We start from the raw sequence: 16,233 nt of genomic DNA, 5'->3' as shown, positions 1-16,233 counted from the left end.
ATAAGAGGTTGTGATGTCTAGCAATGAAATATGGAGGTTAGAGTCAGAGAGTTGAACGATCCATCCACTTCACATATCAAAAACTTGCCCAGTTGTAGTATCTTGGCAACCTTTTTGTTTTTTGTTCCCTGTGATTTTCAGATATATCAAATTTCTTTGGCATTCACTGCAGCAATTCAATTGGACTCAATTTTTATGATAAAGAGTTTTATAGTCAGGGTGATAATGCTTACAAAAAATAAGAGGGCCATTTAGGCTGCTGCTATATCCTGTCAAAAGTGTGGAGTGCTATGCTGTCTATTTTTCACATATTTATATTATTTATGAAGATTGACCTGCCTCCATCTTGACAGTTGCCATTTTATAAATCTTGCCTCTATTTTATTGGAAATCCAATTGCATAATGACTTCTGTCTTTTTGGAGGGCACTTTTGAAGCTATAGTGCTGTCCTGGATACTAATGCCATCACTTCAAGGTAACTATGCTAATTAGTAATGCTTTCTAAACTTCTTTCTTCATATCATTTTCTCATGTCGTAACAAAATCACTTATACCATGGATAATAATAATCTATAACACTTTTTTAGTGGTAGTAGGGATAAACCATAATATAATCAATTTCCTTTTGAATATTTATGTATTTTTCAGTTTTTTCTTATATTAAGTTCCTAGAAATGAAATTACTGTATTGACAAGTATGAAAATTTTAAAGGTGTTTGTCACTTATTGTCAAGTTGTTCTTCATATATATTGCACTAATTTGTATTCTCACTAGCAATGTATAAAAGTAGACTTTTCACAAAAACTTTCAGTAATGCCAGGTATCTTGACATCTTTAAAATATTTGCCAATTTGATAGAAAAAATTATACCTGTTGTTCTAATTTGATAGTTTCCACATATTTATAGCACATCAAATTTTTTCTTATTCATATTAGTTGCTCATTTTTTCTCATTGATTTGTAAGAATTCTATATGTTAAGGATTTAATATTTGTTAGTTATGTGTGTTTAAAAATGTTTCTCATTTTATTTCACTTTTAATTCTGTTTGTATTGTTTATTTTTTAAATTAAAGTTTATTGGGGTGACAATTATTAGTAAAACCACAAAGGTTTCAGGTGTACAATTCTGTAATACATCATCTGTATATCACATTGTGTGTTCACCATCCAGAGTCAGTTCTCTTTCCATCACCATATATTTGATCCCTTTTACCTTTATCTACCACCTCCCTCCCCACTTACCCTCTGGTAACCACTAAACTATTATCTGCATCTATGAGTTTTTGTTTCTTCATTTGTTTGTTTTGTTTCTTTGTTGTTTTCAGTTTTACATACCACATTTCAGTGAAATCATATGATTCTCAAATTTTTCTGTCTGACTTATTTTGCTTAGCATTATGATCTCAAGATCCATCCATGTTGTCACAAATGGCACTATTTCATCTTTTCTGATGGCAGAATAGTATACCATTGTGTATATATACCACAACTGCTGTATCCAATCATCTATCAAAGGACACTTTTATTGTTTCCATGTCTTGGCCACCATAAATAAAGCTGCAATGAACTCTGTATTATTTTTCACGTACTGAAAATAAAATTTTTTTATTAGTCAAATTTATCAATTTTTTCCTTTATGCTTCTTTCTTTCATTTTGTTTTTGTTTTTGTTTTTGTTTTTTTTAGCTGAGCCATCCTGCCACCTGTTGGCAGCTCAGCTGCAGCTCAGCTCTGGCCAGGAATCCAACCTCTTTTTGCTCAGAACTTGCACTCTTGAGCAAGCTCTTAACCAACTGAGCCACTCGGCCTGCCCTATGCTTCTTTCTTTTGGTCTTATGTGTTGAAAGATTTCCCACTTGTGAGATTAGAAATGTTCAATTATATTTCTTTCATTCTTTTATTTTTTTATTTTTGATGTTTAATTTTTTTAAATAATATAAATGTTTTAATATAATTTTCAAGTAAGTAAACTATTTCTTTTGTTGTTTGTAATGTCATTATTCATTCTGCTGCTGAAAACTTTCAACCATTTGTACTTCTGATAAGAATCTTAACTGCAATAGAACAAATGAAAGAAATGGAATTAATCTTACATTTATTGACCACTTTGGTTAAAGGTTTGATGAAAAAGGCCAACATTTGTTTTGTTTTTAGCTGAGCCATCCTGCTACCTGTTGGCAGCTCGGCGGCTGCTCAGCTCGGGCTGGACTCGAACCGCTGTTGCTCAGAGCTCAAACTCTTGAGCGAGCTCTTAACCAACTGAGCCACTTGGCCAGCCCCCAAAAAAGGCCAACATTTGAACATAAGGCTGTTGACTTTTCTGAGTGCAAATTTAGGATTCACTTGATAATATGTGGGATATATGCATTCTCATAATATTGACTATTATAATTAATGTTCAAACTTTTTTTCTCCTAATATTTCATGTTAAAATAACAAATGTACCTTGGCAGGGTTTGAGCAAATGTTCTATTCTACTCTTGCGATTCATCAAGAGATTAATATATTTAACTCCTTATTCCACTTGAAATTAATTTTGATGTATAATGTGAGACAAGAATCTTATTTTTCCAAATATGAAACTAATTGAATAATCCATAATTTCTGATTTGAAATGCTATTTTTATGATTAACTAAATACATTTATTCACATCCACAAAAATACATATACATATATATATAATTTCCTATTCTCTTGCATCAATTTTTCTATTTTTAGAATAACATCTTATTGTTTTAATTACTGTAGCTTTGAGGTCTATTTAAATATCAGGTAGCCACTCCATTTTTATCATAATGTTCTCACAAGCAAAAATCATTTCAAATATTTTTAAAAACAAATTTCATTTTAAAATGTGCTTTCAAGTGTTTTAGAACTTTTAGAACCCTTTAAAGAAAACTTTAAAGTTATTTTTTAACATTAAACTTTGTTGAAGAGAAATAGTAACTTCCATATATAACAATAAAACCTAAATACAATATGTAATTAAGGTTTGATATATTTACTATGAAACTAGAAATGATGATTTCTAGATATTTGCCATAATGTGGGAAAGGTCAGGACCTGATTGATATAGCTGCCTACAAATCAGTTACATTTTGGGGCCACTTCTCAGGTTGTCACAATTGGCCACAGTGAAAAGAGTATAAAAGGCTTTCTGTTTGAGGTGGTGGATCTTGTTAAGCTTTTTTAGATTTTTTTTTCCAGTTACAGTTAATATTCAATATTATTTTATACTAGTTTCAGGTATATAGCATAGTGGTTAGACATTTATTTAATTTATACAGTGATTCCCCCCGATTAGTCTAGTACCCACCTGGCACTATACATATTTGTTGCAACATTATTGACTATATTTTCTATGCTGTACTTTACATCCCCATGACTATTTCATAACTACCAATTTGTATTTCTTAATCCCTTCACCTTTTTCAGCCAGCTCCCCAACCCCCCTCACCTTTGGCAAGTCCTTGTTAGGTTTTAACAAATGGATGAGACCAAGTCTCTAGAGTGTCACTGCTACATCCATCCTCCTGACCCAGACTTGACTTCCTATGCATTACTGTCTTGACCTTAGCTTTCTCTGTATTTCCTGGTTCCTGTCTGTTTGGCATCTGAACCACACTCCATGCTTACCCTCCCTTGTCCATATGTGCTTTCCTGACTGATTGCAGCTTTTAGATGGCTCCACTGTGATGGAAGAAAGGTGCCTCTGGCTCACTGGCTCTTCCCATAGCTCCTTCTTCATGTACTGGTCTTTTCTCAGACATTTTAACTTCACACAGAAAAGCTTTTAGAACATGGAGTTGCATTTTAACTCTACTGACAATATATCGGCACTCTTATTATATATCTGTAATAGATATGTGTTATCTATTCAAGAAGTTTAAAAATTCATCATTTTCTTTTGTACCACCTCACCTGCAACTTTGGTTTCAACTGTGCTGTGGTTCTTCCATTTTCCTGTGTCTTTTTGCCTTGAGATGTATTTATCCTAAGAAGGATAAATAATAATAGTAATGATGCCAACAATAAGACAGGACCAAAGAAAAGTGTCAACTAAGAAAGGAAGAACAAACAAATAAGTTCAGCAAACCAGGTTTACTTTAGCAACACAACTAAAGGATGAATAATCACCCAAGCAACTTGTTAATAACAACAGCTGTTTTGAAACCTCATATTAAATTCTTCTATGGTGTCTGTTAACCGCTAATTTAGTTTGGAAGACTTAAATGAATGTGCGCCTATTAAACATTTGCCAGATAGAGCTGACCTGTATGTATTAACAAATTGCTCTACCGCCTACCATACTTCAGGTCCATAAAAGAGTGAAGTTTCAAAAACATATTTTTTTGTAATATTTTGTGCTATGCAAAACTCTACAAGTTTTTTCTGAAAGAATTCAGAGAGACAAGATTTTGGTTTAATCTAGAGCAATGACATTCTGCAAATACATATTAAGAACAACAATAATAATTTTGTACTTTTCCTCAGCAAGTATTAAATTAAGAGGCCCAAAGCATTAGCTATCTATTTACCAAATGCCATGTCTTTGTTTTTATGCAATGTAATCTCAAGGCTTCCATCAATTCAGAACAATTAGTTGTCCTTCTTTGTATGGTGAAAAGCAGAATGGTACATTTCAAATCATTAAAGGCTAATCAAAAAATTTAGAGCTTAGCCTTGCAAGCATTTTCTGAAAAATAAGTGATGTTTATGATAAACCATAAATGTAAGGAGATGCTTTCATGAATTGGAACTAAATGGGTGTTACTAATTGATGTACCAATGAGAGCAATTTTCTTTTAAGCCTCAAACAGTTTGACAATCTCTCAGTTCAAGTTTCAGTGGTTTACTCATATTTTATATTTCCATTAGCCTCTCAACATTGCAACTCCATAAGGCATTTGAAAGAGGATGTAGATGAAATGTGGGATTGAATTTGGTCTCCAAATCTTCCTTTGCAGGGGGTGGGGGTGGCTAGTAGGGTGCTGGGGAAGGCATGTAGGCCCAGTACATTAAGCATTTGGTGAAAGTGCATGGAAAACAAAACAGAATGAAAGCTAACAAACAAACTTGTCATTAAAGCTCTAAAGTAGTGGTTTAAAATCTGTTTCCCTCAAGCCCTTAGAGGCCTTGGATTTATTAAGTGTTCTCTAATTCAGTGGTTCTTAACTCTGACCAACAGCCAAAAGTCAGATCTCCACACAGCCCCTCCTTCTACCAATTATGATTTAATTGGCTAGCCCAGGGGTCAGCAAACTGCGGTTTGTGAGCCACATGCAGCTCTTTGGGTATGTTCATCTCAAAAGTTTGCCGACCCCTGGAAGAGCCAATCGTGTCCCTAGGATGTCAGATGGTCATCACATGTCTTGTTAGGGAGACCACTTCATGGATGGGGTAGAGGCTTGATCACTGCACTGTACACCTGAAGCTGATGTTGTATAATATTGTATGTCAACTATAAGTGAATATATATATATTGTCACGGGATGTGGAGTATAGTGTGGGAGTGGAGTCAAGGGAATTGTAATAGATATGTATGATATGAGGGGGGAAGTGGGGTGGCAGATTGGGGGAGGGGAGTTGTCACTTTGAGGGGTAAAAAGTGCAACTATTGCACTGTGTTGTACACCTGAAACTAATTTTTAAAAAATTAAATTAAAATAAAATTATTTGAGAGCCATAAATATATTTTTACAAATAAGGAAAATTGAAAGTAATATTATACATGAAACTATGATAGTTTTATTTCATTTTCAATTTTACTTCAGAGCCACATGTATGTGCCCAAATAGCCGCATGTGGCTCGTGAGCCACAGTTTGCTGACCCCTGGGCTAGGGCATCAGTAGTTACCTGAAGCTCCCTGAATGATTCCAGTGTTAGCAATGGTTGGCAACCACTGTTTATGCATATGAATACCTAACTGTCTGTAGAGGAAAGAAGTACCATATATACACACATATCTTGTATCACCTTTCCTCTGTAACTTGTGGACACAATAACTCAGACAAAAACTCATTAAACATTTCATGGAATTAATAGGGGCTCTTTGCATTTGCATGTTTCCTTGTCTGTATGGTCTAAAAACATAATTACTATCATGAGGACATTCTCAGACTTGAAGAGCTTAATCATCTCAGCTATGAAGGACCCAAGATAGAGTTGAGATTGTGGTTAAAACAATCACTCTTATAGGTTAAATGCTGCTCAAGATGAATTCTTGGCTTAATTGTGAGTACTGGAAAATTTTACTATCTATAAAATGTTGGGAAGAGAAACCTTAAATGCAGAGGAGATAGTGCTGGCTTTGGCAACATATATACTCAAATTGGAACAATTCAGAGAAGATTGGCATGGCCCCAGCACAAGCATGACACACAAATTCGTGAAGCGTTCCCTATTTATAAAAAAAATACAGAGGGGATAAAAGAGAGCTTATGTAACCCATCCTTGCTATGAATCTTGTCCTGGATGAGATCTGTGGCTCTGGCTCCTGCCTTGGAGAGGCTTCTCTGAGAAAGTGGAAAGAAGAAAGTATAGATTCCCTTTTGCATTGAGGCTTCTTATGTGCTTCTAAAATATATCCCTTTGAAGTTGCCTGGGACTGTTGAGTGCAGTAAACATAGCCCTTTTCTCAAGACCTGAAAGCACTGCTGAAATTGGTTCTTTCTACAAAGTTAATGAACCTTGTGTGTGTGTGGGGAGACCCATTTTCTGGGTGTGCTCTGTGGCATCACATTTAACTCAGGAACTTGCAGGAGAGGCTACAAGTGCAAATTGCTGGGTCAGAAATGTATGCAATTACTGCTCTCTATGCAGCAGGCAAAGTTCCATTGCTGAAAAGTAAAAATTGTGCTTGGTCTTATTACTTTGTCTTTTTAAATATTAAACATCATAGCTAGTGGCTCATGCAAAAAATAGGTCTGCGCAAAAGGTACTGAGAAGATCCCTGCACTTCTCAAGAGCACTTATACTTAAAATATCTGAGATAGGAAAATATTATGACAGAAAAATGCTCGAAGCAAGAGGAGTCTACCACAATCATAAGAAACTGTTCCAGATTTTAACAACCTTAATAAAGAAGCCCTTATTTTATTAGAAATCTCTCCTGTTGTAGATCATTTCTTGTTCTTTTGTCTTAAGAGAGATGAATGAAAATTGGACATCATTCTCCATGTGCTATTTCATTGTAAGCCTAGAGGCATTTGTTAACAGTTTCCTATTCAAGTTTCTATTTTCAGCAATAAATAGGCTCAATGTTTCTACCTTCTTATTGGTCCTGTTTTCTCCTTACCTGGCCTTCTATGAAGCACTGCTGGTGTGTGGTAAACTCCTGAAGACCTCAGGTTGAAAGTTATTGAGTAAAATTCCTCATACTTACCAAAACTGTCTCTACTTTGCATTTCAAGTTATTTTCCTAAAAAAAAACAAACAAAAAAACCACATACACAAACACACGAGATCTGACAATTAAGTTCGCAAACTTGTTGCAATGATGTTGCCAATCTTTTTTAATATCAGAGGGATTATTCATTATGAATTTGTACCAATTGGACATACAGTTAACCAAGTTTTCTATTTAGAAGTGCTGAAAAGGCTGTGTGAAAAAGTTAGACGAAAATGGCCTGAACATTTCGCCAACAATTCATGGCTCTTGCATTACGAGAATGTACCAGCTCACACGGCACTGTCTGTGAGGGAGTATTTAGCCAGGAAACAAATAACTGTATTTGAACACCCTTCCTACTCACCAGATCTGCCCTCCCAATGACTTCTTTCTTTACCCAAAGATAAAGAAAATATTGAAAGGAAGACATTTTGATGATATTCAGGACATCAAGGGTAATATGATGACAAGTCTGATGGCCATTCCAGAAAAGAGTTCCAAAATTGCTTTGAAGGGTGGACTAGGTGCTGGTGTCAGTGCATAGCTTCCCAAAGGGAGTACTTCAAAGGTGACTGTAGGGATATTCAGCAATGAGATATGTAGCACTTTTCCTAGGATGAGTTCATGAACTTAATTGTCAGATTTTGTGTGTGTGTGTGTGTGTGTGTGTGTGTGTGTGTGTGTGTGTGTGTATAATATTTCTTTATATATCTCAAACTACTTTGGGGGCAGTACCACCATATGGATGGCCCACACTCAACTAAACCTCAAAACGCCCACACAGAACTTATATTCCCTAGTCAGAATCTGTCCCTCCCTATGCTCCTCACTCAGTGATCACTCCACCACTCATCCAAGTACCTGCACCAAATTATATGGAGTCATTTGTTACTTCTCTAACTTTAAGAAACTTTCATCAAATTAATCAGCAAGCCCTATTGATTCTGCCTCCTAAATATCTTTTAACTCAGCCCATTTTCCATCACCCCTACCACCACTAACCACCATCTCAGTCCAGAGAGAGTTTATCTCTCACCTGGATCTTTTGCTCCCAACCATATCTTTACACATAAGCCAGAGTGGTTTTTCTAAAATGAAGAATCAGTCATATTACTACCACTCATCTTCTTAAAACCCTCTGGTGAACCACCCCCCACCCCCTTCTCTACAATGAATTTGCAATTCTAAACCTGGTCATTAGGTGCCCTTCATCAGCTTCCAGCTGGTCTTTTCTGTCACATCTCTAACTTCCCTTGAGAGCCATCTTCATCTTCTTTTTTTTTTTTTTTAGCTGAGCCATCCTGCCACCTGTTGGTGGCTCAGCGGCTGCTCAGCTCGGGCCAGGACTCGAACCGCTGTTGCTCAGAGCTCAAACTCTTGAGCGAGCTCTTAACCAACTGAGCCACTCGGTCAGCCCTCTTCATCTTCTTTTAATTTCTCAAATTCACCACCTTTCTATTGCTAGTTTTGGGTACTGTTCCCTCTTCCTGGAACACTGATCCTTTGGCTATAAGCTTAAACCTTTCACTGTCTTGGGGAGATTTTTTTTCTGACCTTAGACCAGATGTGGCCCCTGGCTGTGTGTTCCACAATGCCTTAAGTTTCCCCACTATTACACTCATTTGTCTCCATTGCTTGGCTAGCAAAATCTATTTTTTGCTATCTTCTGTTTTTAAGCTTTCATTCCCTCTATAACATCAGATTAATATGTCCTTTCATCTAATTATTTCCCTAGTTTTCTTCACCTCCTACAATTAATTTATACCTCAATTTTGGGCTCAGCTTTCTTCATTTTTTAAAATTGGAAAATTAATCTAGAGATTAATACACATTAGGAAAGCGTGCAATTGTATCAGCTCTCCTGACCTCTCCTTAGATGGATTATATCAAGTTTTGAGTTAATTTATGAGAATTATCCCATAAGTAGTGTAATGAAGCCATGGACAAAGCATGTTTTAAGAAGCATTATTTTAAAGAAAAAAACCACTAAGACTTAATAAAATAAATCGCCTCAATTTTTAAATTACAAGACTAGCACTTACCACATATATCAACATAATTATTTTTTCTCCTCGAGTTACAAGCTTGTCAGGTGGGTGTAGAGAGTTGGCAGGCTGGTGGGAGGGTGAGAGATGTTTATAACATTTTTGTGCCCTGTGGTCATGCTGAATTGTTCTATTGTTGTCATGTGGCTTTGGATAGTTTGGCAAAGAATACTCCCACAGTCTTGGTGGTTGGTCTACTCAGAATTGGACTTTGGTAGATTAGTCCCTTCTCTGGAGATGCAGACTTTGTGATCCGGAGATCACAAAGGTAAGAGCAGACAGGCCAAGGCATACTCCAGAGTGGATTTTCAAGTCTAGTCTTACATGGTCCACCCACTGATATGCGGCCACCAGAATTCGTACCACTCTCCTCATCTTCCCCAATGTAAGGCTTTCCTTATCAATGAATTTTATCGATCTCACTAGTGACTAAGATCTTTAACATTTAGGAAAATTATTCTTATATGACAATGACTTATGAGCACATTTAAAAAATGCCAATGCCTAACATTGGCCGATTCAGTTTGGGATGGGGTGGCGCACAGGCACTATTGTTTTGAAAACTTCTCAGTTAATTCTCACATGTAACCAGGGTGGAGAACCACTGATTTAGGTCACAGGATGCAATTCACCTTGTTTAACAAACTGATTTATTAATTTTTTTACTTTCTTTGTATGTGGACTTTGACCTTCATCTCAATCTCCCCATTCCAGTACGTGGCACTTCTATCTATACAGTTTCTCAAATGAAAGGCTGAGATTCATTCCTCTCTATCTAGTTCCCCATCCCCAACCAATCATCTGTCAGGAAGTACTGTAGACTCAACTTCCAACATACCATCTACTTCTTACGTCCGTTGCCTTTCTCTTAACCCAGACCACCTTCTCACCTTACTTGGACCATGGAAATGTCCTAACTAGATTCCCCTATTTCAATCCTGTATCAGCTTCTATTTTTTTAATTTCATAAACATTTTTATTATAAAATGTTTCAAACATTTAGACAAGAATAGATCATCAAAGTTTATAAAATTTTTTTTTAGCTGAGCCATTCTGCCATCTGTTGGCAGCTCAGCTGGGACCAGGACTCGAACTGCTGTTGCTCAGAGCTCACACTCTTGAGCGAGCTCTTAACCAACTGAGCCACTCAGCCGGCCCAAAGTTTATAAAACCTTAACATTGTACTATATTTGTTTTACAGTTTTGTTTTGATTTTAAAGAAGGAAAACTTTGTAGAGTTCAAGCCTCCTCTCTACCTCTCCTTGATGCAATTTCCTTCCTGCCTCCCCATAGGTAACCACTTACATAAGTTTAGAATTCATTATTCCCATGCATGTGTTATTCCTTTGCTATATTATTTGAATCCATATATAACATTGAGCATTGTTTTTAAATATTGGTGGCATTTATGTAGGTTGTCAGATTACAGCTTATTTGTTTCACTTAACATGGGTTTTGATACTTGTTCACGTTATAATACAAGTAGCTTTAGTTTATTAATTTATATTGTGTAGTATACTATCAAAACAAGAGATCATAATTTGTTTATTTTTTTATTGACCAACATTCAAATGGTTTTCAGTTTTTTCTCCTGACCTTGTGATATTGGGGATACCACAGGCCTCGTCAGAAGGCCAGGAGTGTTTCATCTTGAGGCTTGTCCACAGCCAGCTATCCTAGGTCCTTAGATAAAATTCATGGCTCTAGATCAGCGGTTCTCAGCCGGTGGGTCGCGACCCCTTTGGGGGTCGAACGACCCTTTCACAGGGGTCGCCTAAGACCATCAGAAAACAAAAAGATATTTACATTATGATTCATAACAGTAGCAAAATTACAGTTATAGAGTAGCAACGAAAATAATTTTATGGTTCGGGGTCACCGCAACACAAGGAACTGTATTAAGGGGTCGCGGCATTAGGAAGGTTGAGAACCGCTGATCTAGGGCATTGGGAGAATCCTTACTTTAGTCCCTGCCTTGAAGCATTGAGCCTGGATCCAGTTTACCATCTTCCTTGGAACATTTTTAGTCCCTTACCGTTAGGAGACAGTCTTTCCTCAGTCTCTCACTCTCACTCTCATTCTCCTCTTCCCTTCTCTTCCTCTCTTTCTTACCATTTGAAAGTAAGTTAAAAGTATTATGATATTTTTCCTCAAAATACTCTAGTATGTTCTAAAAATAAGAACATTCTCTTACATAATTGCAATGCTACTATCACACTCAAGAACGTTTATGTTGATGGATTGGTATTACCTCAAAAAGTTTATGTTCAGCTTTCTCTACTTGTCCCCTCAAAAAATTGTGCAAAAATTTCCAATGAAAGATCACACATTTATTTAGATCCCAAGCCTTTTAAGTCTTCTTTAAAACAGCACAGCTCCCATGACTTTATTTTATTTCTATTTATTTATTTATTTATTTATTTATTTATTTATTTATTTATTTATTGTCTATCATGATAGTGACCTTTTTGAGGCGTTCAGGCCAGGTTTCTGATAGAATGAGCAATAATCTTCATTTTTCTTAATTTTCTTAATTTTCTTGCTGATGTATCCTTTTCATTGCAGCACAGTAGGAAGCACATGATCTTATTTTGTCTCATTAATGATGATGGTAGTTTGATTACTTGCTTAAGATAGTGTCCCCCAGATCTCTTTGTGATAAAGACATCTTTTCTCTTTGAATTTAATGAGGGATCTTTGGAGTGTCATTTTGAGACTATGTGAATATCCTGCTTAACGATAAGCTTTCATCCAATGGTATTAGCATCTATTGATGATCCTTGCTTGTATCCATTATTATATTGGTACGTCCCAAATAGATATGATATCATTTTATCATTCCTTCTACATTTTTAGATTATATCCTATAAATAAGCCTTTTATCTCTTCCCTCCTCACCACACGTTTGTTGTTGCTGTTGGGTATTTTAAAAGTATCACTATGAGCTCGTAGGTTCTTTTTGCTTTTCTTTTTTTATAGGATCATTTGATCTGAAGTAAAGGAGTGCTTTTCTGCATATTTTTTTCATAGTGCTCAATAATATGTTTATTATGTGTTTTTATATAATTCTTCATAGCCAGTTGTCTGTATGAGATAAAAATATTTTAATATGTTAATAGTATAGTGTAGAGCTCCATTAAAAACACCTGCCCCTTTCCCAATTTTGCTATGTCATTACAGTTAGGTTTAAAGCGTCTCTCCTCATTTACCATAGCTAACAACCGTGGTGCTGATTTTTTTTAATGTATTTTCCTTTGATGAATTCAACATGAAATCAAATCTGTCATTTTCATTAAAAATCCATGTGATAAGGCCGGCCGAGTGGTGCGTTGGTTAAGAGTTGGCTTGGGATGCCAGCTCTGAGCATCAGGACTAGGTTTGGATCCCACATGAGGTCCAGTGATGCTGCGCCCTCTACAGCTAAGATGGTCAACAACAGCTCGACCTGGAGCTGGGCTGCTGTGAGTCCTGGCAATAGCGTAGGCTGCAGCCTCTGCTGCAGTGGGCTGCCGTGCTACCGTGAATGGCTGGCAGTTGGCATGAGTGACTGGCAGCCCTGAGAGCTGCCGTGAACCACTGTGAGCAGCCATCCAGTGGCCAGCGACTGACTACCTCACCCGGGAAGAATGCAATGATAATACCAACATGGGCCAGTGAAGTGACATCCTCCACAACTAGACTGAAGAACAAAAGGACAGCAACTTCTCTGTTCCCTTTCCCTGATTCCCCAACGCTGTTGCCTTCCCCAATTCCCCCAATAAAATCTTAAAAAAAAAAATCCATGCAGTAAATCTCCCAGGAATAAAGTATCATACATAGAAATACACTTCTCTCTTCTGCTCCCTGACAATGCATACACAGTTAATGCCCTCTCTGTCTTATTTTTAGGATCGAAGATTCAATGATGAAATTGACAAGCTGACTGGATACAAGACAAAATCACTATTGTGCATGCCTATCCGAAGCAGTGATGGAGAGATTATTGGTGTGGCCCAAGCTATAAATAAGATTCCTGAAGGTGCGCCATTTACTGAAGATGATGAAAAAGTAAGATTTCATACCTTTTGTAATTTGTACTCTTCTTCTTGATCATTGATTGCTATTCTTCCTGAAAAGGACAGGAATTATGTGAATAGCTGTTGGATTAGCCCATTCATGACTCAAAGAGCTTATTCTCATGTTATACAAAATGTGGTGGAAGTTTTTGATATTTCATAGAATATGGTATAATTAAAAGTAATAATTTTATCTTTTTCTTAGCTTGCTTTTCATTACAAACCTCAGTAGTATTCTTATTAGTCCCTGGTCTTTATCTTCTTATAATAAGCTTTTAACTGAGGATCACTACCACCACACATGGCCTGCATTTCAGAAGCTCAGCACTTTCGCTTGTGTTTTCATAACTACAACAAAGAATTGTTCTCTCAGTTATTATGTAAAAATCTCAATAACATGAATGTTATTTAACTGTTATTCCAAATGACTAATAGACAGAACATTGTTTTTATCCCTGAGGAGTAGTTGACGTTGGTAGAAGTGATGTACTTTTTGCTCTGAAATGTTACGTTCTTTCACCAGTAGTTTATTCATCATCTCATGTTAAAAGAGAGACTCTTGGGCCAGCTGAGTGGCTCAGTAGGTTAAGAGCTCACTCAAGAATGCAAGCTCTGAGCAACAGCAGTTCAATGCCTGGCCCACGCTGAGCTGCTGCTGAGGTGGCAGGATGGCTCAGCTAAAAAAACAAAAAAAAACAAAAACAAAAAAAGAGAGACTCTTCAGTTCTGGCTTTGAAGCTTTTCCCTTCCTAGTAAATAGAATTTGGTGGAATATTTATAAGATTTGTGGTAAAAGCAAATTTCAAATTAGTTTGTTTAAGTTTGATGACTACCATAATCCTATTTGATTAAAAAACGCACTTTATAATTTTACCTTCTGGATGTGAGGTTCCTATTTGTCAGTGCTAATTACTAATTTAATGCATTAAATTAGGTAAATTAGTGCAAATATATGGTACAAAAGGCCAACATAAAATATGATTATAAGGAAACAAGATTTTCAAGTGAAGAGAGTCCTTTATTGAGGTGGTTTCTATAGTCGAATTTAAACAGCCCAAATCCCGAAAAAGGTTTATCAACCCTTCGAGCATGATAGGACCTCAGACAATTTCTTACCAATTCAACAAACGACAATGTGCAAGGCACGTATGTTGGGGTTATAGGGATCACAGATGTAAATCCTAAGCATGTTATGTCACCCTCGAGCTGCACAAGGCAGAAGGTAAGGTTGGTAACAAGATGTTCTGGAATATGATGGGTGCCCAGGAAAATGAGGGTTAGTCTCAACAGAAGAATCTGAAGAGGTTTCTCAGAAGAGATGGTATTTGATCTGACCTCTGAAGAAAGCATAGGCCTTCATAAGACAGAGTCAGGTGAGAAGGTGAGGGGTTTAGAAACACATAAAATGTAGGCCACCTCATTCACTATGCAAATGTTTCCATGGAATGTAGAGATAAAGCAAACTTCTTATCTTGTGCACTTTATACCAAAGATGGCAGAGTCCTATAATAATATGCCTCTTATAAGGGTTTAGATAGGAGGATTTGAGCTTTGTGCCTTTCCAAACATAACAACTACACGTCCATGACATCTCCCAGACATTTAGTGTACACACAGATAGTAGTTCTGCCTTCACTCTGCCTCTTTCATTTGATAGGATCCCATTATATATTTAATTATAATCTCTGATTCCATTTATGTTAGATTTGTTTTCTGGACTTTTCTCCGTGGATTGACTTAGGAGCTATGGCTCATGGGCTCTGAATAAATTACGGGGATGACTAGCACAAGGCTTTGTACCTGACTTGAACAGCATCAGTGTTTAGCTTTACTGAGAACAAGGGCTAGGATGGAGTTCCTTCTTGGCTAAGGACAAGCAGCCTATTTTGGATGAGCCACTTAATCTCTGACTCAGTTTTCTTGCCGGTTAACTATACGAGCCACCATTTTACAGCGGGAAAATTAAATAAGATAATAAATAATAAATACTTTGCAAAACATAAGAAACTAAGCAAGTATAAAATGTAGATTTTTATTTTCAAACTATCGTTTTCCCACAGAGTTTTTAAATGTTCTTCTATTTTTGTTATTTATCCCTAGGCAACTTATTTCTTAGATTTCACCTCATTTGAGTATTGTCTTGCTCAAAATGTTAAATTTTCTCCTTTACAATTATCCCATGTTCCCACAGTAGCATTTTATTTTCCAACCTTTACAATTCTCTCTCCTGATTTAAAAACCCCACTCTCGTCTCCCTTCTTGGAAGAAGCTTTACCGGTTAGCACAGGTAGATTCATGCAGGTGACAGTGGATGGAGAGTATTTAATCTCAACTTTGGTATTTGGTTATTGTTCCTTCCTGCAAGTATTCTGTATATTGTAAACCAAACAGAAGTGGCGGAGAAGAAAAGCACAATATCTAGAAATGATTAACGGGAAAGAATAGGGTCTAGAAACTTCTTCCAAATATGGGAAGACATTGTGGTATAATGGTTCTATACAGGCCATATAGTGAGTGTCTCTGGGTTGAAATTCCATTTCTGCTATAGCATGTGTAACCTTGGTCAAGTTACTTAGCTTCTCTCTCCTCCAACTTCCTCCTCTTGGAAGAGAGATGATAATAATACTTCTGTCATAAGGCTCTAAGGGGATTAAATGAGAGAATACAGAAGAAGGAGTTGGAAGAGCTCCTAGCAAATAGTAAGTCCTCATAAAAGATTAGCTTTTACTGACAGCACAT

The 16,233-nt window shown here is 36.6% G+C and overlaps 1 protein-coding gene across 1 annotated transcript in view; it reads left to right on the top strand.

Annotated features, from left to right (window-relative positions):
* The window catches only part of PDE11A (phosphodiesterase 11A), a 398,336-nt gene that overhangs the window by 35,903 nt on the left and 346,200 nt on the right, over positions 1-16,233 (top strand). The window contains exon 2 of the mRNA XM_019654011.1: positions 13,328-13,486. Coding sequence (XP_019509556.1) covers positions 13,328-13,486 — 159 coding nt within the window. The remainder of the gene's footprint in view (positions 1-13,327; positions 13,487-16,233) is intronic.

This window comes from Hipposideros armiger, unplaced genomic scaffold (genome assembly GCF_001890085.2).
Source record: "Hipposideros armiger isolate ML-2016 unplaced genomic scaffold, ASM189008v1 scaffold_212, whole genome shotgun sequence".
Lineage (NCBI taxonomy): Eukaryota > Metazoa > Chordata > Mammalia > Chiroptera > Hipposideridae > Hipposideros > Hipposideros armiger.
This window is presented reverse-complemented; position numbering and strand designations above follow the sequence as displayed.